The sequence below is a fragment of the Pelobates fuscus genome, chromosome 1, assembly GCF_036172605.1.
Source record: "Pelobates fuscus isolate aPelFus1 chromosome 1, aPelFus1.pri, whole genome shotgun sequence".
NCBI lineage: Eukaryota > Metazoa > Chordata > Amphibia > Anura > Pelobatidae > Pelobates > Pelobates fuscus.
The window spans coordinates 379,056,944-379,070,505 of record NC_086317.1 but is presented as its reverse complement, the minus strand read 5'-3'; the positions used below and the strand labels follow the sequence as shown (position 1 = coordinate 379,070,505).

At 49.2% G+C, this 13,562-nt stretch overlaps 1 protein-coding gene across 3 annotated transcripts in view; it reads left to right on the top strand.

Moving 5' to 3' along the window:
- ESD (esterase D) overlaps positions 1-13,353 on the top strand; it is a 50,042-nt gene extending 36,689 nt beyond the window's left edge. For all 3 annotated transcript variants that reach the window (XM_063426009.1, XM_063426007.1, XM_063426008.1), the window contains exons 8-9: positions 11,505-11,672; positions 13,142-13,353. In XM_063426009.1, the coding sequence (XP_063282079.1) occupies positions 11,505-11,672; positions 13,142-13,222 (249 nt within the window). In that variant the 3' untranslated portion in view covers positions 13,223-13,353. The remainder of the gene's footprint in view (positions 1-11,504; positions 11,673-13,141) is intronic.
- The last annotated feature ends 209 nt before the right edge of the window (positions 13,354-13,562 follow it).

Genomic DNA, 13,562 nt, shown 5'->3' with positions numbered 1-13,562 from the left:
TTGTTGTTGTTGTTTTTCTTTTTTTGTTTTTTTTTTTTACATTCTTTATTTTTGTTTTAAATGGTTTTTATTTGTGTGAACAGTGCGTATAGTCAAGTACTTTACATTTATGACTGTGTATGCCTACGTAGAGGCTTAGCTCAGATGGAAAAGTGTTGTATGACGGTGAGCCGTCCAGTGCAACAGGTCTAATCAACAGTTACAATATAACAGTAACAAAGCGGTAACAAAGTGAACTCTGTACAGTTAACAATCATATGTTGGCTGATGGCAATGCTGTGGAAGTTAGTAGTAAAAGCTCTTTGAGCATAGGTTGCGCGAGAGCATGTGTTCTCTCAGCCCCCTCTAGTGAGCAACACAGGTAGAGTCAGGTACTTGTATTCTGAAACTTGCCATTGTATAAGAGCCTTATAGGTGATCATTATATAAACAAAATGAGAAACGTTTGTCTTGTGTGTGTCTGTGTGTGTGCCTTAATCATACGTAGCATAGTTGTCGTAGAGTTCGGTTCCGATTCCAGTATCTGGGTGGCTATGTGTGTCCAAGTTATGTCGTGTTTGTGGGTGTGAGGGTCTGGGATTTGGGAAAGGGGTGGGTCGAGAAACATAGTGAAGTAGGGAGGCAAGGCATGTGGGGGGGGGGGCTGGAAGAGATAGTGGCATCAGGGTGTGCGGGCATCCCTGCCGCCTCGCCTATCTGTATCCCCATTCTCCGCCCCAGACCGCCCCGCCCCGTCCGCATCACCGGTGGCCGGCTCTCCTTGGTTCCTTGTCTGCTCCTCCCTAAAGTCTGATGTAGTCAAAAGGGCTACGAAGTCGTCTGAGGTGACATATTTCATCCAGTAGAACCACCTCTTCGTGTACCTTTCCTTTGTCGCTGCTGTGGTTGCCTTCAAGTCTTCATATTTCCGGGTGTCCTCCACCTCTTCCACCCATCGTCGGAGTGGGGGGGTGCGTGGTTGTTTCCAAAAGATAGGGACTGTTGTTTTCGCTGCATTGAGGAGCCTGGGTATCACTGATCGTTTATATACCTGCATGGGCATCGTCGTGTGGTGCAGCAAGAAGGGGGCCGGCGTCATTGGGAGGCATTCCTCCGTAGTTTCGGTGATCACTCGTCTCACCGTTTCCCAGAATGGTCTAATGAGAGTGCAGTCCCACCAGAGGTGTAAGAACGTCCCGGCCTCTCTTCCACATCTCCAGCATGTGTCTGATTTTGAGCTGTCTGGTGTGAATGTCTGCTGGAGTGACGTACCACCTCGTGAATATTTTATATGAGGTTTCCTGGAGCCTCGCTGAGCCGGGGGTCTTCTGGATGAGTGCAATTATTTTATCCCAGTCTTTGTCTGTGAGTGGCTCCTCAAGGTCCTCTTCCCATCTCCTAATGCATGGCGGTGCCAGGAGGTACCGTCCGGTTGCCAGCGAGGTGTATATTTGAGAGATCGCCCTGGGGGGCGGTGTGTCCGTTCTGCATAGGGTTTCGAACTCCGTACATTCCCGTATAAGGCTCGGTTGTTGGGGGATTGAGCGTGTGTAGCGCCGTAGTTGTTCACGCGCCATAGTGTGCAATAGGGTATGTCTTTGGTCCGGAAATAGGGTGGTTATTGGGTGTATTGCGCCCGTGGATGTTAGCACATCTCCTATCCGAGGCAGCGCGTTATTGAGCCCTGATTGCAGGGTTGGGCCCATGTCCCCTGCTGGGAAATCCGGGTTACCTCTGAGGGGAAGTAGGGGACTCGGGTCCATCGTAAGATAGAATTTGGGCCCTGTCTGGTGCCAGATCCTGAGTGTGGTCTTCACAAACGGGTTCACGTGTTGTACGTGTCGGCTAGCTTCCTTAGTGAGCCAGGGTAGGGCTCGCAGGTCGCAGTTAGTGCTGTCCTCTTCCAGTTGGATCCATGGTTTTCCTCGCGGCTTGGTTGACCAGTTAATGATCCTTGTGAGGTGGATTGCGATGTAATACTTCTTGAAATCAGGGAGGGCTAGGCCCCCTTTGAGTTTCGGGAGAGTCAATTGGGAGTGGGCTATTCGGGGGGTTTTGCCTTTCCAGATGAAGTGCCTGACTGCCGCTTGGATGGATGTGAAGAAGCTGTTTGGTGCCGCGACCGGTACGGTTTGGAAAACAAATAAGAATTTTGGGAGAAGAGTCATCTTCACCGCGTTGATGCGGCCAGTCCAGGATATGTAGTATGCGTTCCAGGCCTGTAATTCTGCCTGCGCAGTCTGAAGGAGCGGCAGGAAATTGTGTGAGTACAGGTCTGCCGGGTTCTGCGTGAGCCACACCCCTAGGTATCGCATCTTGGTGGTGCACCAACGGAAGGGAAAGCGGCGCCTGAGAGTCTGCGCTTGGGTGTGTCCAACGTTGAGGTTTAACATTTCTGATTTGGTATAATTGATACGTAGGTTGGAGACGTTGCCGTATGTTTCGAATTCCGTCATGATCTTTCGCAGTGTCGTAGCCGGGTGTTGTACGATGAAGAGGAGGTCGTCCGCATAGGCCAGGACTTTGTGGTGTGAGCGACCAATGCTGAGTCCGCGTATCTCCTCGTTGCTTCTGATGTTGTTAAGGAATGGCTCCAGGGTCAGCGCGAAGAGCAGGGAGATAGGGGGCAGCCTTGACGTGTTCCATTGCGTATTCGGAATGGGTCCGTGAGGGCCCCATTGATGCGGAGTCTCGCCGTCGGGTCACTGTATAGCGTCTGAACCCATTGTATGTATTTGGGGCCGATGCCTAGGCCGCGTAGGGTTTCGAAGAGGAATTCCCAGTTGACCCTATCGAAAGCCTTTTCGGCGTCCGTGGAGAGGATTAGGGTCTGCTGTTTGGATCGCGTGGCTATGGAGATCAGGTTCAGTGCCCGTATGGTGTTATCTCTAACCTCTCTCCCTGGGATGAACCCTGTTTGATCTGGGTGGACCAGGTCCGGAAGCAAAGGTGCCAGGCGGCCAGCCAGCACGCTTGCCAGGAGCTTGACGTCCACATCCAGGACTGAGATCGGGCGGTAGCTAGCACATGATGTCGGGTCCTTACCCTCTTTTGGGAGGAGGGTGATGTTCGCCGCCGTGAATTGGGTTGAGGGGGTTGCCCCATCCAAGATCGAGTTTAGAGCTGAGTGTAATTTCGGTAGGAGCTCCGGCATGAATGTTTTATAGTACAGCAGAGGCAGTCCGTCTGGCCCCGGTGCCTTCCCCGTCTTAGCCTTTCTGAGTGCATAGGTCAGCTCCTCCACGGTGATAGGGGCCTCCAGCTCGTCCCGTTCTGGGGCTGCTATTTGTTTCAATCCTGCTGTGTCAAGGTATGCGCGGATGGCCTCCCCCTTGTGAGGCGTCGCATTGGCCTGTGTGTCTGGTTTCAGATTATAGAGGTCCTCGTAGTATTGGGTGAACGCTGCTGAGATCTGGTTGGGTAGGTGGCATATCTGTCCCGTGGCATTCCGAATCTTGGGTATATACAGGTGGTTCCTGCGTTTCTTTAGTAGCGTTGCCAGGAGTCTCCCACATCTGTTTCCATGTTCATATACCCGGTGTTTGAAGTGTTGGTAGGAGCGTTGGATTGTTCGGTTCAAGTGTTCGGTGAGGTGGGTGCGCTTGAGAAGGAGGTCTCGATAGGTCGATGGGTTCAGTGTACGCTTATGATGACATTCCAGTTCTGCAATGTCCTTTTTGAGGTCTGTTATCGTCTGGTTGTATGCCTTTTTCATCTCCGAGCATCGCGCAATGAAGTGTCCCCGGAGTACCGCTTTATGTGCCTCCCAGCATAGCAGGGGCGACAAGTCTTCTGTTTCATTTAAAAGAAAGTAGTCTTGGATAGTTTGTTTAGTCTCGGTAACCAGGTTAGGGTCTTTGAGGATTGATTCATTGAGCCGCCAAGACACCTGACGGGGTCGGAACAGGGGTGACTTGATTCGTATGCGGATGGGGTTATGGTCCGACCACGTCGTGGGCAGGATTTCCGATTCCACTAGAAGAGGCAGGTTGTGATACTGTAGGAGGAAGTAATCGAGCCTGGTGTAGGTGGCGTGCGTCGTGGAGTAGAACGTATAGTCCCTCGCGGTGGGGTGCAGCGCTCTCCAGCAGTCTGTAAGTTGGTGATGGTGCAGCAGTTGTACCGTCCGTGAATGTCTATTGGGTGTCCGCTGTGCTGGGTTTGCAGTGGAGTCCTGATGATGGAGCGGAAGATTAAGATCTCCTCCTATGATCAGGGTGCCGTCCGCGAATCCCATCAGGGTCTTCAGTGCCGAGCGGAGGAATCCGAATTGGTTGGTATTGGGCGCGTATAGAGTCGCGAAGGTGTATGCCTGATCCTGGATGGTTCCCTTCGTAAAGATGTATCTGCCGTGGGGGCATCTAAGCGTGTCCTTTTCGACGAACGGGATCCTTCTGGAAAACAGGATGCCCACGCCCAGTGTGCGGCGGTGTGGATTGTTGCTGAAGAATCCTAGTGGGTAGTTATGGTCTCCCAGGGATGGTGTTCGGTTCTCTTGAAAGTGTGTCTCTTGTAAGAAGGCCACCGATGCGCGGTATCTTTTCAGGTCCCGCAAGAGTCGTGATCGCTTCTCTCGAATATTGAGGCCCCGAACATTGTATGATAGGATGTTCAGGTCCTCCTCAACGTAGGGAGCGTCACCTATAGCCGGCGCGGCCCTCCGGGGCATCTTTGGCGGGCGGTATATGGGGGGGGGGAGGGTAAGAGGGAAAGAGGGGGGGTGAGGAGAGAGAGAGAGGGGGGGTGAGGAGAGAGAGGGTGAGGAGAGAGAGAGAGAGAGAGAAGAACACAACCCAAGGGGAGGGGGGGGGGGCGGAATGAGGTGTGTGTGAGCGTGTGTCTGTGTTGTGGTCTCCAAGGGACCTTAGGTATTGTTGGGTCGGTGGACTGAAGTCCCGGTGGTAAGGTCCGTGGACCCAGAAAGTCTGGTGTCCGGGGCTACTCCTGGACGGGGGTACTCTACTCAGTTGAGGGTACCTTTTAGTCCCAACCCTTCGGGGTATGCGGGTATCCCCCGTTTGCCACCGGCTGACGTGAGGGATTGTCCAAGCCGTGCCTCAGTGGCGCCAGGGGGTAGCCGTCTGTCCGGCCGTCAATGACAGGGATCGGTGTCTGTCAGGTAGTGTGAGAGTGCGGCCCGTGTAGGCCCTACTTCTATCTGGGTAAGCTACCCCTGTGAGTGTATGTAGTGGGGCAGGTCTCGGTTTGCCTGTGTGTGGGTAGCCTAGTGTTTCATGTCGCCCCTTGATCTGAGCACAGGTTGTGGGTTCTGCGTATCGTGCGGTGCCAGTGCGTGTGTGAGTAGTCTGCGAGGTATGTCGGGGTAGGGTGCTTGTTGTCTTGCGGGTATCGAGGTTGCCCTCCCAAGCATGGGTGGGTCTGTGACCTGGGTGGTCCTATTTTCGTGCAGGTGTGTGCGTTATGCAGTAGCAGTATGTGGGTGTGACCTGGGCGTCACTGATTGCTCCTGAGCAGATGTGTCTGTATTGAACTCTTACAGTCGTTCCCATGCCCTGTGGGCAGTACTTCCCCCCCCCCACCTCCCCCCTATATGTCCGACCTGGGTGCCTTTATGGATATGTCTGCATACAGGTGCCCGTGATGTCCCACCTCCAGCAATTCCCTCCTCTAGCGGGTGTCCTTTCTCCCCCCCCTCCGCTTTGTATCCTTCATTGTTTCTTACCTCCCCCCCCTACTCTCTTCCATCCCCCCACCCTCCATTCTGTGGGTCTTGCTCCTTATCCCCCTCCCCGCCCGTCTCATCCGCCTTCTCGTCTGCCATTGCCCCCCTCCCTCCTCCCCCCCCCCTAATCTCCCAGGCGTATGTTTGTCACATCCTTGCCCGTTTCCTGTTGCCCTCCCTCCGTGTGTCCCAGTGTCCGTAAAGTGATGTGCAGATGATGGGCCATGTGGCCTATTACCTCGCGGTGGGGAACCAGAATGACCATGCGACTGTGTGACACCCTCCCTCCCCCCATTGTCCTGCATTGTCCATACAGATAGGCCATATTTGGGCGGCCAACTACGCCAATGACTTCAATGGTATCAGAGCACCCTACGGTGGTCGCTGCTGGTCTGAATTGTAGTCGTCCTGTTCGCGGTAGCACAAGTTGCTCTGTGTGAATGTCCCAGGTCTCAGGACCCCATGTGTAGCAATGTCCCGGTCTCCCATACGACCCCCTCCCCAAGTGGAGGATACACCCCTCCTGTTATGTGCGTGTGGTCAGTGGCCCCTGGTGTTTAATAAAGTACTCACGGGTGTGCTGGATAGATGTGTTAGCGGTTCGTCCCCTCCCAGCATGTCCATGTGTCGCTGTTGCATCCTCTATTCCTCTGATCTCGTCGGATCTTGGTGCCACGGACGGTTGCGTTGGGGCCTATCTCCGCCCTGGCCTCTGCCCATAGGTGGTGGTGGCGGGCCTGTCGCTTGTTGTAGAAAATGGGGGTCCAGCCAGTTCGGTACCTGGGTCTGTGGGAGCCCCAGGGAGCGCTGGAACACCGGTACGTCCACCGGGGCCCTGATGACATGGATGTTTGGGCCTCTGCGGGCGGATAAGGAGAAGGGGTATCCCCATCTGTATGGGATACCCGCCGCTTGGAGTGCCACGGTGACCGGTCTGAGAGCCTTCCTAGCTTGCAGGGTGTAACGCGATAGGTCTTGGTAGATGGATATTTGCTGATTGTCAACGCGGATTGTACCCATGCGGCGCGCATTGCGCAGTATATCTTCCTTGAAGGCGAAGTTGTCTAAACAGCAAACAATATCTCGTGGCTGTTCGCCAGTAGCAGGTGGCGCGCGCAGGGCACGGTGGGCTCTGACCAGGCCTAATCTGTTGATTTGTTGGCCTCCCAGGGTATTGCTGAAGATTGTGCGCAGAATTTCAGGTATATTCTCCCCTGGGCCCTCTTCTCTCACTCCCCTCACACGGAGGTTTAGCCTGCGCCCCCTGTTATCTAGGTCATCCACCCAGGTGGTTAGATGGGCCAGGCTGGCTTCACAGCCCTGTATGGTGTTGCGTGTTGTTGCTATGTCTGACCTTATTGCTCTGGTGTCAGCTTCATTCACTGTGAGGCGTGCATCCATGCCAGCTACATCTGCCTTCACCTGTGTCAGCTCCTCACGGATCGCTTTGCAGAGGCGGTCGGAGAGTGCCTCCAGGTCTGCCTTGGTGAGTAGATTGGGCAGTAGGGCGCGCAGATCCCCATCCAGCGTCCCCCGTGATGCAGGTGAAGCCGATGGGGCCGGGGAGAATTCCGCAGGAGTCTCGGGCGGGGAGCCCGTCGTCTCACTTAGGGCCTCCATTTCCGGCTGGGAGGTGAGGTCCCTCGGGGTGGTGAGGTAGGACCGGATGGTCTGCTCGGTCCTGGACCCCGATTGTTTAGGGGTACCCTGGGGTTCAGTGGGCTTCTTTGTGCGCCCCATCGCGGGATGTAATGTGCGGGGTATGCCTATTGTAGCCGTGTATTGCTTCGGGCCTCGAGGAGCTTCTCTCTCACGCGGCCATACTTGTCGGCAGCCGGACACGCCCATTCTTTATTTTTGGATGCATGAGTGAACATATCAGCTTATTTTGCCACAATAGCAGTGATAAGCTCAGTAATACAATGCAGTACAATTATAGCAGTTGAGAAATGCAAAATGTTTAAAGTATATAGGTAATAAGTAGTAGCAGGTAGCGAAAAGCAGTACATATGTCAGGTATTACGGTTCACAAGTGAGTAAGGCATGCTATATACATTTACCTGAACATAAATATCACTGCGAGTGAGGATCATGTAACTGTTAAGCAAGCGGTGTACGTTTGTTAGGAGAGGGAAGCAAAGTGGGGGAAAACATTTAGGCTAAACTGATTAAACACGCTTAATGGTAACTTTACTTAGGCTGTCTGGATTCATGCTTTTGCGCTTAGTTGTAGTATGTTGAGTGCTCTAGCCTGGTGGACTTTACCTCTGTGTGCACAGTAACAATTATATTGAATAGCGAGACACATAAAGGCAGTTTGAGCATGCAGCATGCCAGGTCAATGCTTGAGGCTACTATCATACTGCAAAATGGGTGTCTTCTCTAAACATGGGGCAAACAGACAAGATCAACTGAGAGTCAAAATATATTAAAAGCAAAGATACACACGCTTAGTGTAGGAGAGCTTTTGTACCCAGGTATCGGCTATGGGAGATATAGCGAATCAGTCCCTGGGAGGTCAGCCGATGCCCGATCTGGAGGCTGCGGTTATGTGCCTGTCAGTCTCGTTGAGGATGGCGGGCAGCCAGAGATGGGTCGGTGTCACCTCCATGCTCTGGGTTCGTTGTGAGGCCAGCATCTTTTTCCCACGGGCCTGGGGTCTTGTAAAGCTCGGGCCCTTCCCTGTTCGGGCAGGTCTGGGGGCCGTGATGGTGGTTCGCCGCCGGCGGCGTGTGGGCCTCCGCCTGTGTGTGAGATGCGTTGGGGCATTGCCCTTCGGGGCCTTCAGCCCGGCTGGGCTTGTGTGGGCAATGGTTGTCTGCTGTGTCGGGTTCATGCCCAAAGGTCTCCCGGTCCCCATCCGGCTGTCGCTCTCTCGTGCCTCCTTTGCCCTCCTGCTCACTTGTGCTTGCGACTGTGCTGTAGCATGTCGGGCTTCCACCTTCACCCAGAAGTCCTCAAATAGCTTTTTCAGATGTGTGTCCAAGGATTCGTCTGGGCTAGATCGGCACTCTGGTAGCGCATGGCCGTCGTTGGGCTGAGCCTCCGCCATTTTAGTGCTGCTTGCGGCCTGCTGGTTTGGTACGTAGTTTGGGCTGTCATCGTCGTTCGCCAGCCCTGTGAGTGTACAAGATTTGTTGGTTGGGACCGGGATAACCCCCGCCGGTCCCAAGGGGGGGGGGCAGTCCGATACTGCGGGTGCTGCATGCTTAAGTGAGCCAGGAGATCGGCCGCCTCTCCTTTGCTCTGTGAGGTGTAGGCCTCGATCCTCCAGCCCAGGGTCCCAGCGGGCAATCAGGTCATGTGAGGTATCCCCTTGTTCCCGAACCTCTGTAGCACAAGGTAAGGTAGGTTGGGGTTCAATATGAAGCGGGTTCCCCTCGATTTATGCTGGTGTTTGGATCTAGAATCGGGAGCCCACAGACATCGTGTCTGACCAGCTCCTCGGTCAGGCTCCGCCCCCCATATTGTTGTTGTTTTTAACTATATACAGGGCCGTCTTTAACACGAGGCCCCGCTGGCCTAAACCATCTCTCACCCCCTTCCCCGGCCGGTAATCCACACACTAAGGAGGCCCACCGGGTGGCCCATGCACAAAGGGCCACCCGGTGGACTTCTGTCAGCAGTGGCCCGGTCGCACGCTGAGGTGCTTTAACAGCACAACCGTGCCCTTTGCTTTTCACTTTTCAGCAGCCAGATGGGAGGTAGTGACGGCTCAAAGACAGGAGCGCGCAAGAAAGAACAGTAAGCAGAGTGGAGGGGGGCTGGCCACACACCTTCAGCCACCAGCAGGGAAGCCAGCCTCCAAACTGGAGGGTGGGTTTAAAACTTTAAATTGTGTGTGTGTCAGTATGTCTGTATGTGTCAGTATGTCAGTGTGTGTTTGTCTGTCTCTATATGTGCCAGTATATATATATGTGTGTGTGTGTGTGTGTGTATCTGTATGTTGTCTTTGTGTGTTTCGGTGTATCTATGTGTGTGTCTGTGTATTTGCATGTGTGTCAGGTTATGTATCTGTGTCTGTATACCTACATGTGTGTGTCTGTGTATATCTGTGTGTCTGCATGTGTTTCAGTGTGTATATATATCTGTGTGTGTGTATATGTGCATACATCTCATCATTCACACACTAACACTACACACAAATACACCCCTGCATTCAAACTTCAACACTACGTACAGACACACTTCTGTGTTATACACCCCTGCATTCAAAAACCAACACTACACATAAATACATGCTTGCAGTCACGCCAACACCACATACATATTCCATGCAAAAACCTGTTTACATTCAAACACACAAAAACTGCTTAGTGCTAGATACAGACCTGCAAACATGAGTAAATGGTGGAGCCCCAGCTGTCAATGCATTTCTGGAGTTGCACGACAGATAGGGATCTACCTTTTAATCACCCGTGCGATAGGGAGGCCCAAAAAAATTCTTGAACCTCTCTACTTTAGGTCCGCCACTGCGTTGGGGTGGGGTACGTGATTGCATGCCTGGGGAGGGGTGTCAGGGTACAGGGGGCTGCTTTGCCCTGGGTCCAGTCAGTATTAAAGACGGCCCTGACCATATACAGTATGCCTATATATCATATATACCAGTGGTTTCCAAACTTTTTAGGTTCAAGGCACCCTTAATATTTCAATATTTTTCCAAGGCACCCCAAGTCAAAATTTCTATATTTTGTATATCTGTACAGCGCTGCCGCATTTACTGGCGCTATTGTATAATGTACAGTGTTGGTGTTTGAAGGGGTATTGTATACATTTATTGTGTTTTAATACAGGGGTGTGTTTGTATGTGATGTTTACGTTTTATTGCAAGGGTGTGTCTGAATATAATGTTCACATTCAAATGTGGATGTACATTTTTATGACTTTTTTGTGTTTGGGTGTGTTTGTATATATATATATTTTTTTTTTAAATGTAAATGCAGGGGTGTGTTTGTATGTAATATTTGTGTTAGATTGCAGAAGTGTGCATGTATGTTGTGCTGGTGTTTGACTCCTTGGATGTATGCACATACATACATCCACAGATATTCATGCACATTAACACATAGATGCATATAAATACACTGATACATACACAACAATTCATGTAGGCACCGACACATACACACACATAGCTATGCACCCTGACACACTCAAACATTAATACATGCCCACACCATGAAACAGATACACACTGACATAAAAACACACACCATGACACACAGATGCACATATACAGAAGCTCGCTGTTATGTTATATATAGGTACACACACACACACTCTTATACTCACACATACTCGTACTCACACACAAGTGATTTTTTTTTTCTTCAATTATATATATTTTCAGCCACCCTCCTGTTAGCTTACCTTATGTGCCAGGAGGGTGGCTTGGAGTCCTGCTGTTGTGGGAGTGAGGGGTCTGGAGCTCTTCATGCACCTCTACCCTCACACTGCGGCTGCCTCTTCTCCCTCCTGTGCTGTCTCCCTGCAGGATGCCGGGAGGAAGTGACAGGCTGTCACTTCCTCCCAGCCAGCTGACATTGCAGGGGCCCTGTTGCGGTCTTAAAGGACCGCGGCACTCGACCGGATCCCTGTTGAGCAGTAATGTTTCCCCGATGCTATAAATTCCGCGGGGAACCGCTGATATATACAATGAAAAACAAGGTCTTTGGTGTTTAATTCCCTTTAATTTATATATATACATATTGCAAATAAAAAAAAATGTATGTAGTGATGTAATTTTGAAAGCCCTGGCTTCCCTTTGTGTGTTTTTCTCCAGTGTGGCTATTACAGCTGTGTATTTGCATTTTACTTTTTTTTTTTCTTCTTCTTCCTGAAGGTGTACGATGCAACACAACTAGTGAAGACTTACTCAGGCTCCCAACTAGATATACTAATTGATCAAGGTAAAGATGATCAATTTCTTGCAGCAGGGCAGCTTCTGCCAGACAACTTTATTGCTGCCTGCACTGAACGTAAAATACCAGTTGTGTTTAGATTGCAAGAGGTAAGTTGTATGAACTGTAATCAGCAAAACTGTAACCTCAGAGTGTACCGCATTTTATTCGTTAAAAAAAAATGCCCTAACATTAACTGGAAATGGTTTTAGCCCACTCAATTTTCTGTATATATTGGGGGAAACCACTTTGTGCTTGGCTGCTAGACTTTTCTTTTTCACACGGCAAGAGGGATGGTGGACTTTTGCAGCCCTATCTACTAGTGCAAGTTACATAGAATTAATTTCCTGAATGCTGCAAATCTACCATATATAAACCAAATGTGTACATATATCAATTCCAAGCAGAGTGAAACATTTGACATATCCCAGTAAAAATGTTTTGGTATACTATATTACTTTGTGATTGGTTAATAGATACGTCACCTATTTTCTTGTGCTTTTGACTAGATATAATAAACATAATAAAATTGCATCAACCATTGCCCACTAGTGTAAGCGGCTGTTTTCCTGCGGGCTTTCATTTACAAGCCTATGAGCGAGCTTCAGGGTCACCACAGTAGTTGAAAATGATCTCCAAGTCTTCCACGGTTTTTTGTATTTTTCGACTTTTCCATTGTTTGCTTAGAAATCATACTGCAAGGAAATGAGCTGAATAGTTTGTTGATATGGAGGAAAAACACCATGTCCTAAAGAACACAATTTGATATGTAGACTGCATGAAACTATTCGATCATTTATTTTCACATCAAGCGCTTTTGTGGAAAATATTTTAACCCATGTCCTTGATTTGTTGGCAGTAAGAATGCAGTGTTTGTGCTAAATGTGCTGGAGAGTTTGTTCGTTTCTTGCACAGTTTATATGTATCTCTCCATTAGGGGATTTACTTTGTATAACCCTTTGAGTCAATGTTTATTGATTTAATACTTAAAGGAATACTTGTGGCTAGAATAGCTAATGATTTGTTATTGCAACTCCTAGAATATAGGCTATTGATAATATGATGTTTTGTACATGTAGAACCAGAATGAACAGAGATGTAGATAGTTGTAGATGCATATTTGTTGAAATAGTAATTAAAAACAGTGGAATTTTGTGTTTGATATTTGATGTGAAAAATAAAGCAAATGAGATCTAAAAAGCAAGGTTTTGTTTTTAGAGCTTCCAATAAAATGATTTACTTATTTAGAAATGCATATAAAATGCGCACAGTATGCTTAAAATACAGTACAAAAATCTATTTGTATAAAAAAAAAACCTTTGAATCCTAATCGGTTAGCTATATATTAGAGGCACCAAACAACTTTAGCTTAAAGGGATCTTATAGTGCCATGAAAACAAAACCCCTTCAGCCATAACAAGGTGCCAGAAAATATGCCCTAGTCTGCCTGTTATTTCCATCATATAATTCCAAATAAACTGTCTTTTGTTTTTAGAGTAAACAATGTGCATTTAAATGTTTGTGTTTGAAATGTTGTCTTTGAGATCACTGGTAAAATGCATTTTCTGTCTTGTTTCAGGGATATGATCACAGCTATTTTTTCATTACTTCTTTTATAAACGATCACATCAAGCACCATGCAAAGTACCTTCACGCGTGACATTTTCAGCAGAAAGCGTTGCACTATTTTACCTAAAATGGAGATTAGCAACAACGGTCTTAAGTAGTACATTGATTTGCATTTATAATCTGCTAAATCTGTCAATCAATTAAATTTGCCATTGGGATAAAGTTGTGTTGTGGTTTGAATTATTATTATTATTAGACTATGGAGAAGTGATGTTTAAAGAAGTTGCTCCTGGCAAAATTTCCACAAGTCTGGAACTTGAAGACTGTAAGCTTACTTAAAATTCTGTCATTTCAGTATGATTTACAAAAATGCAGAATTCACAAAAAAAAAGTAGTTTATCTCCCAAAAGACCATTAATTAAAATGGAAGT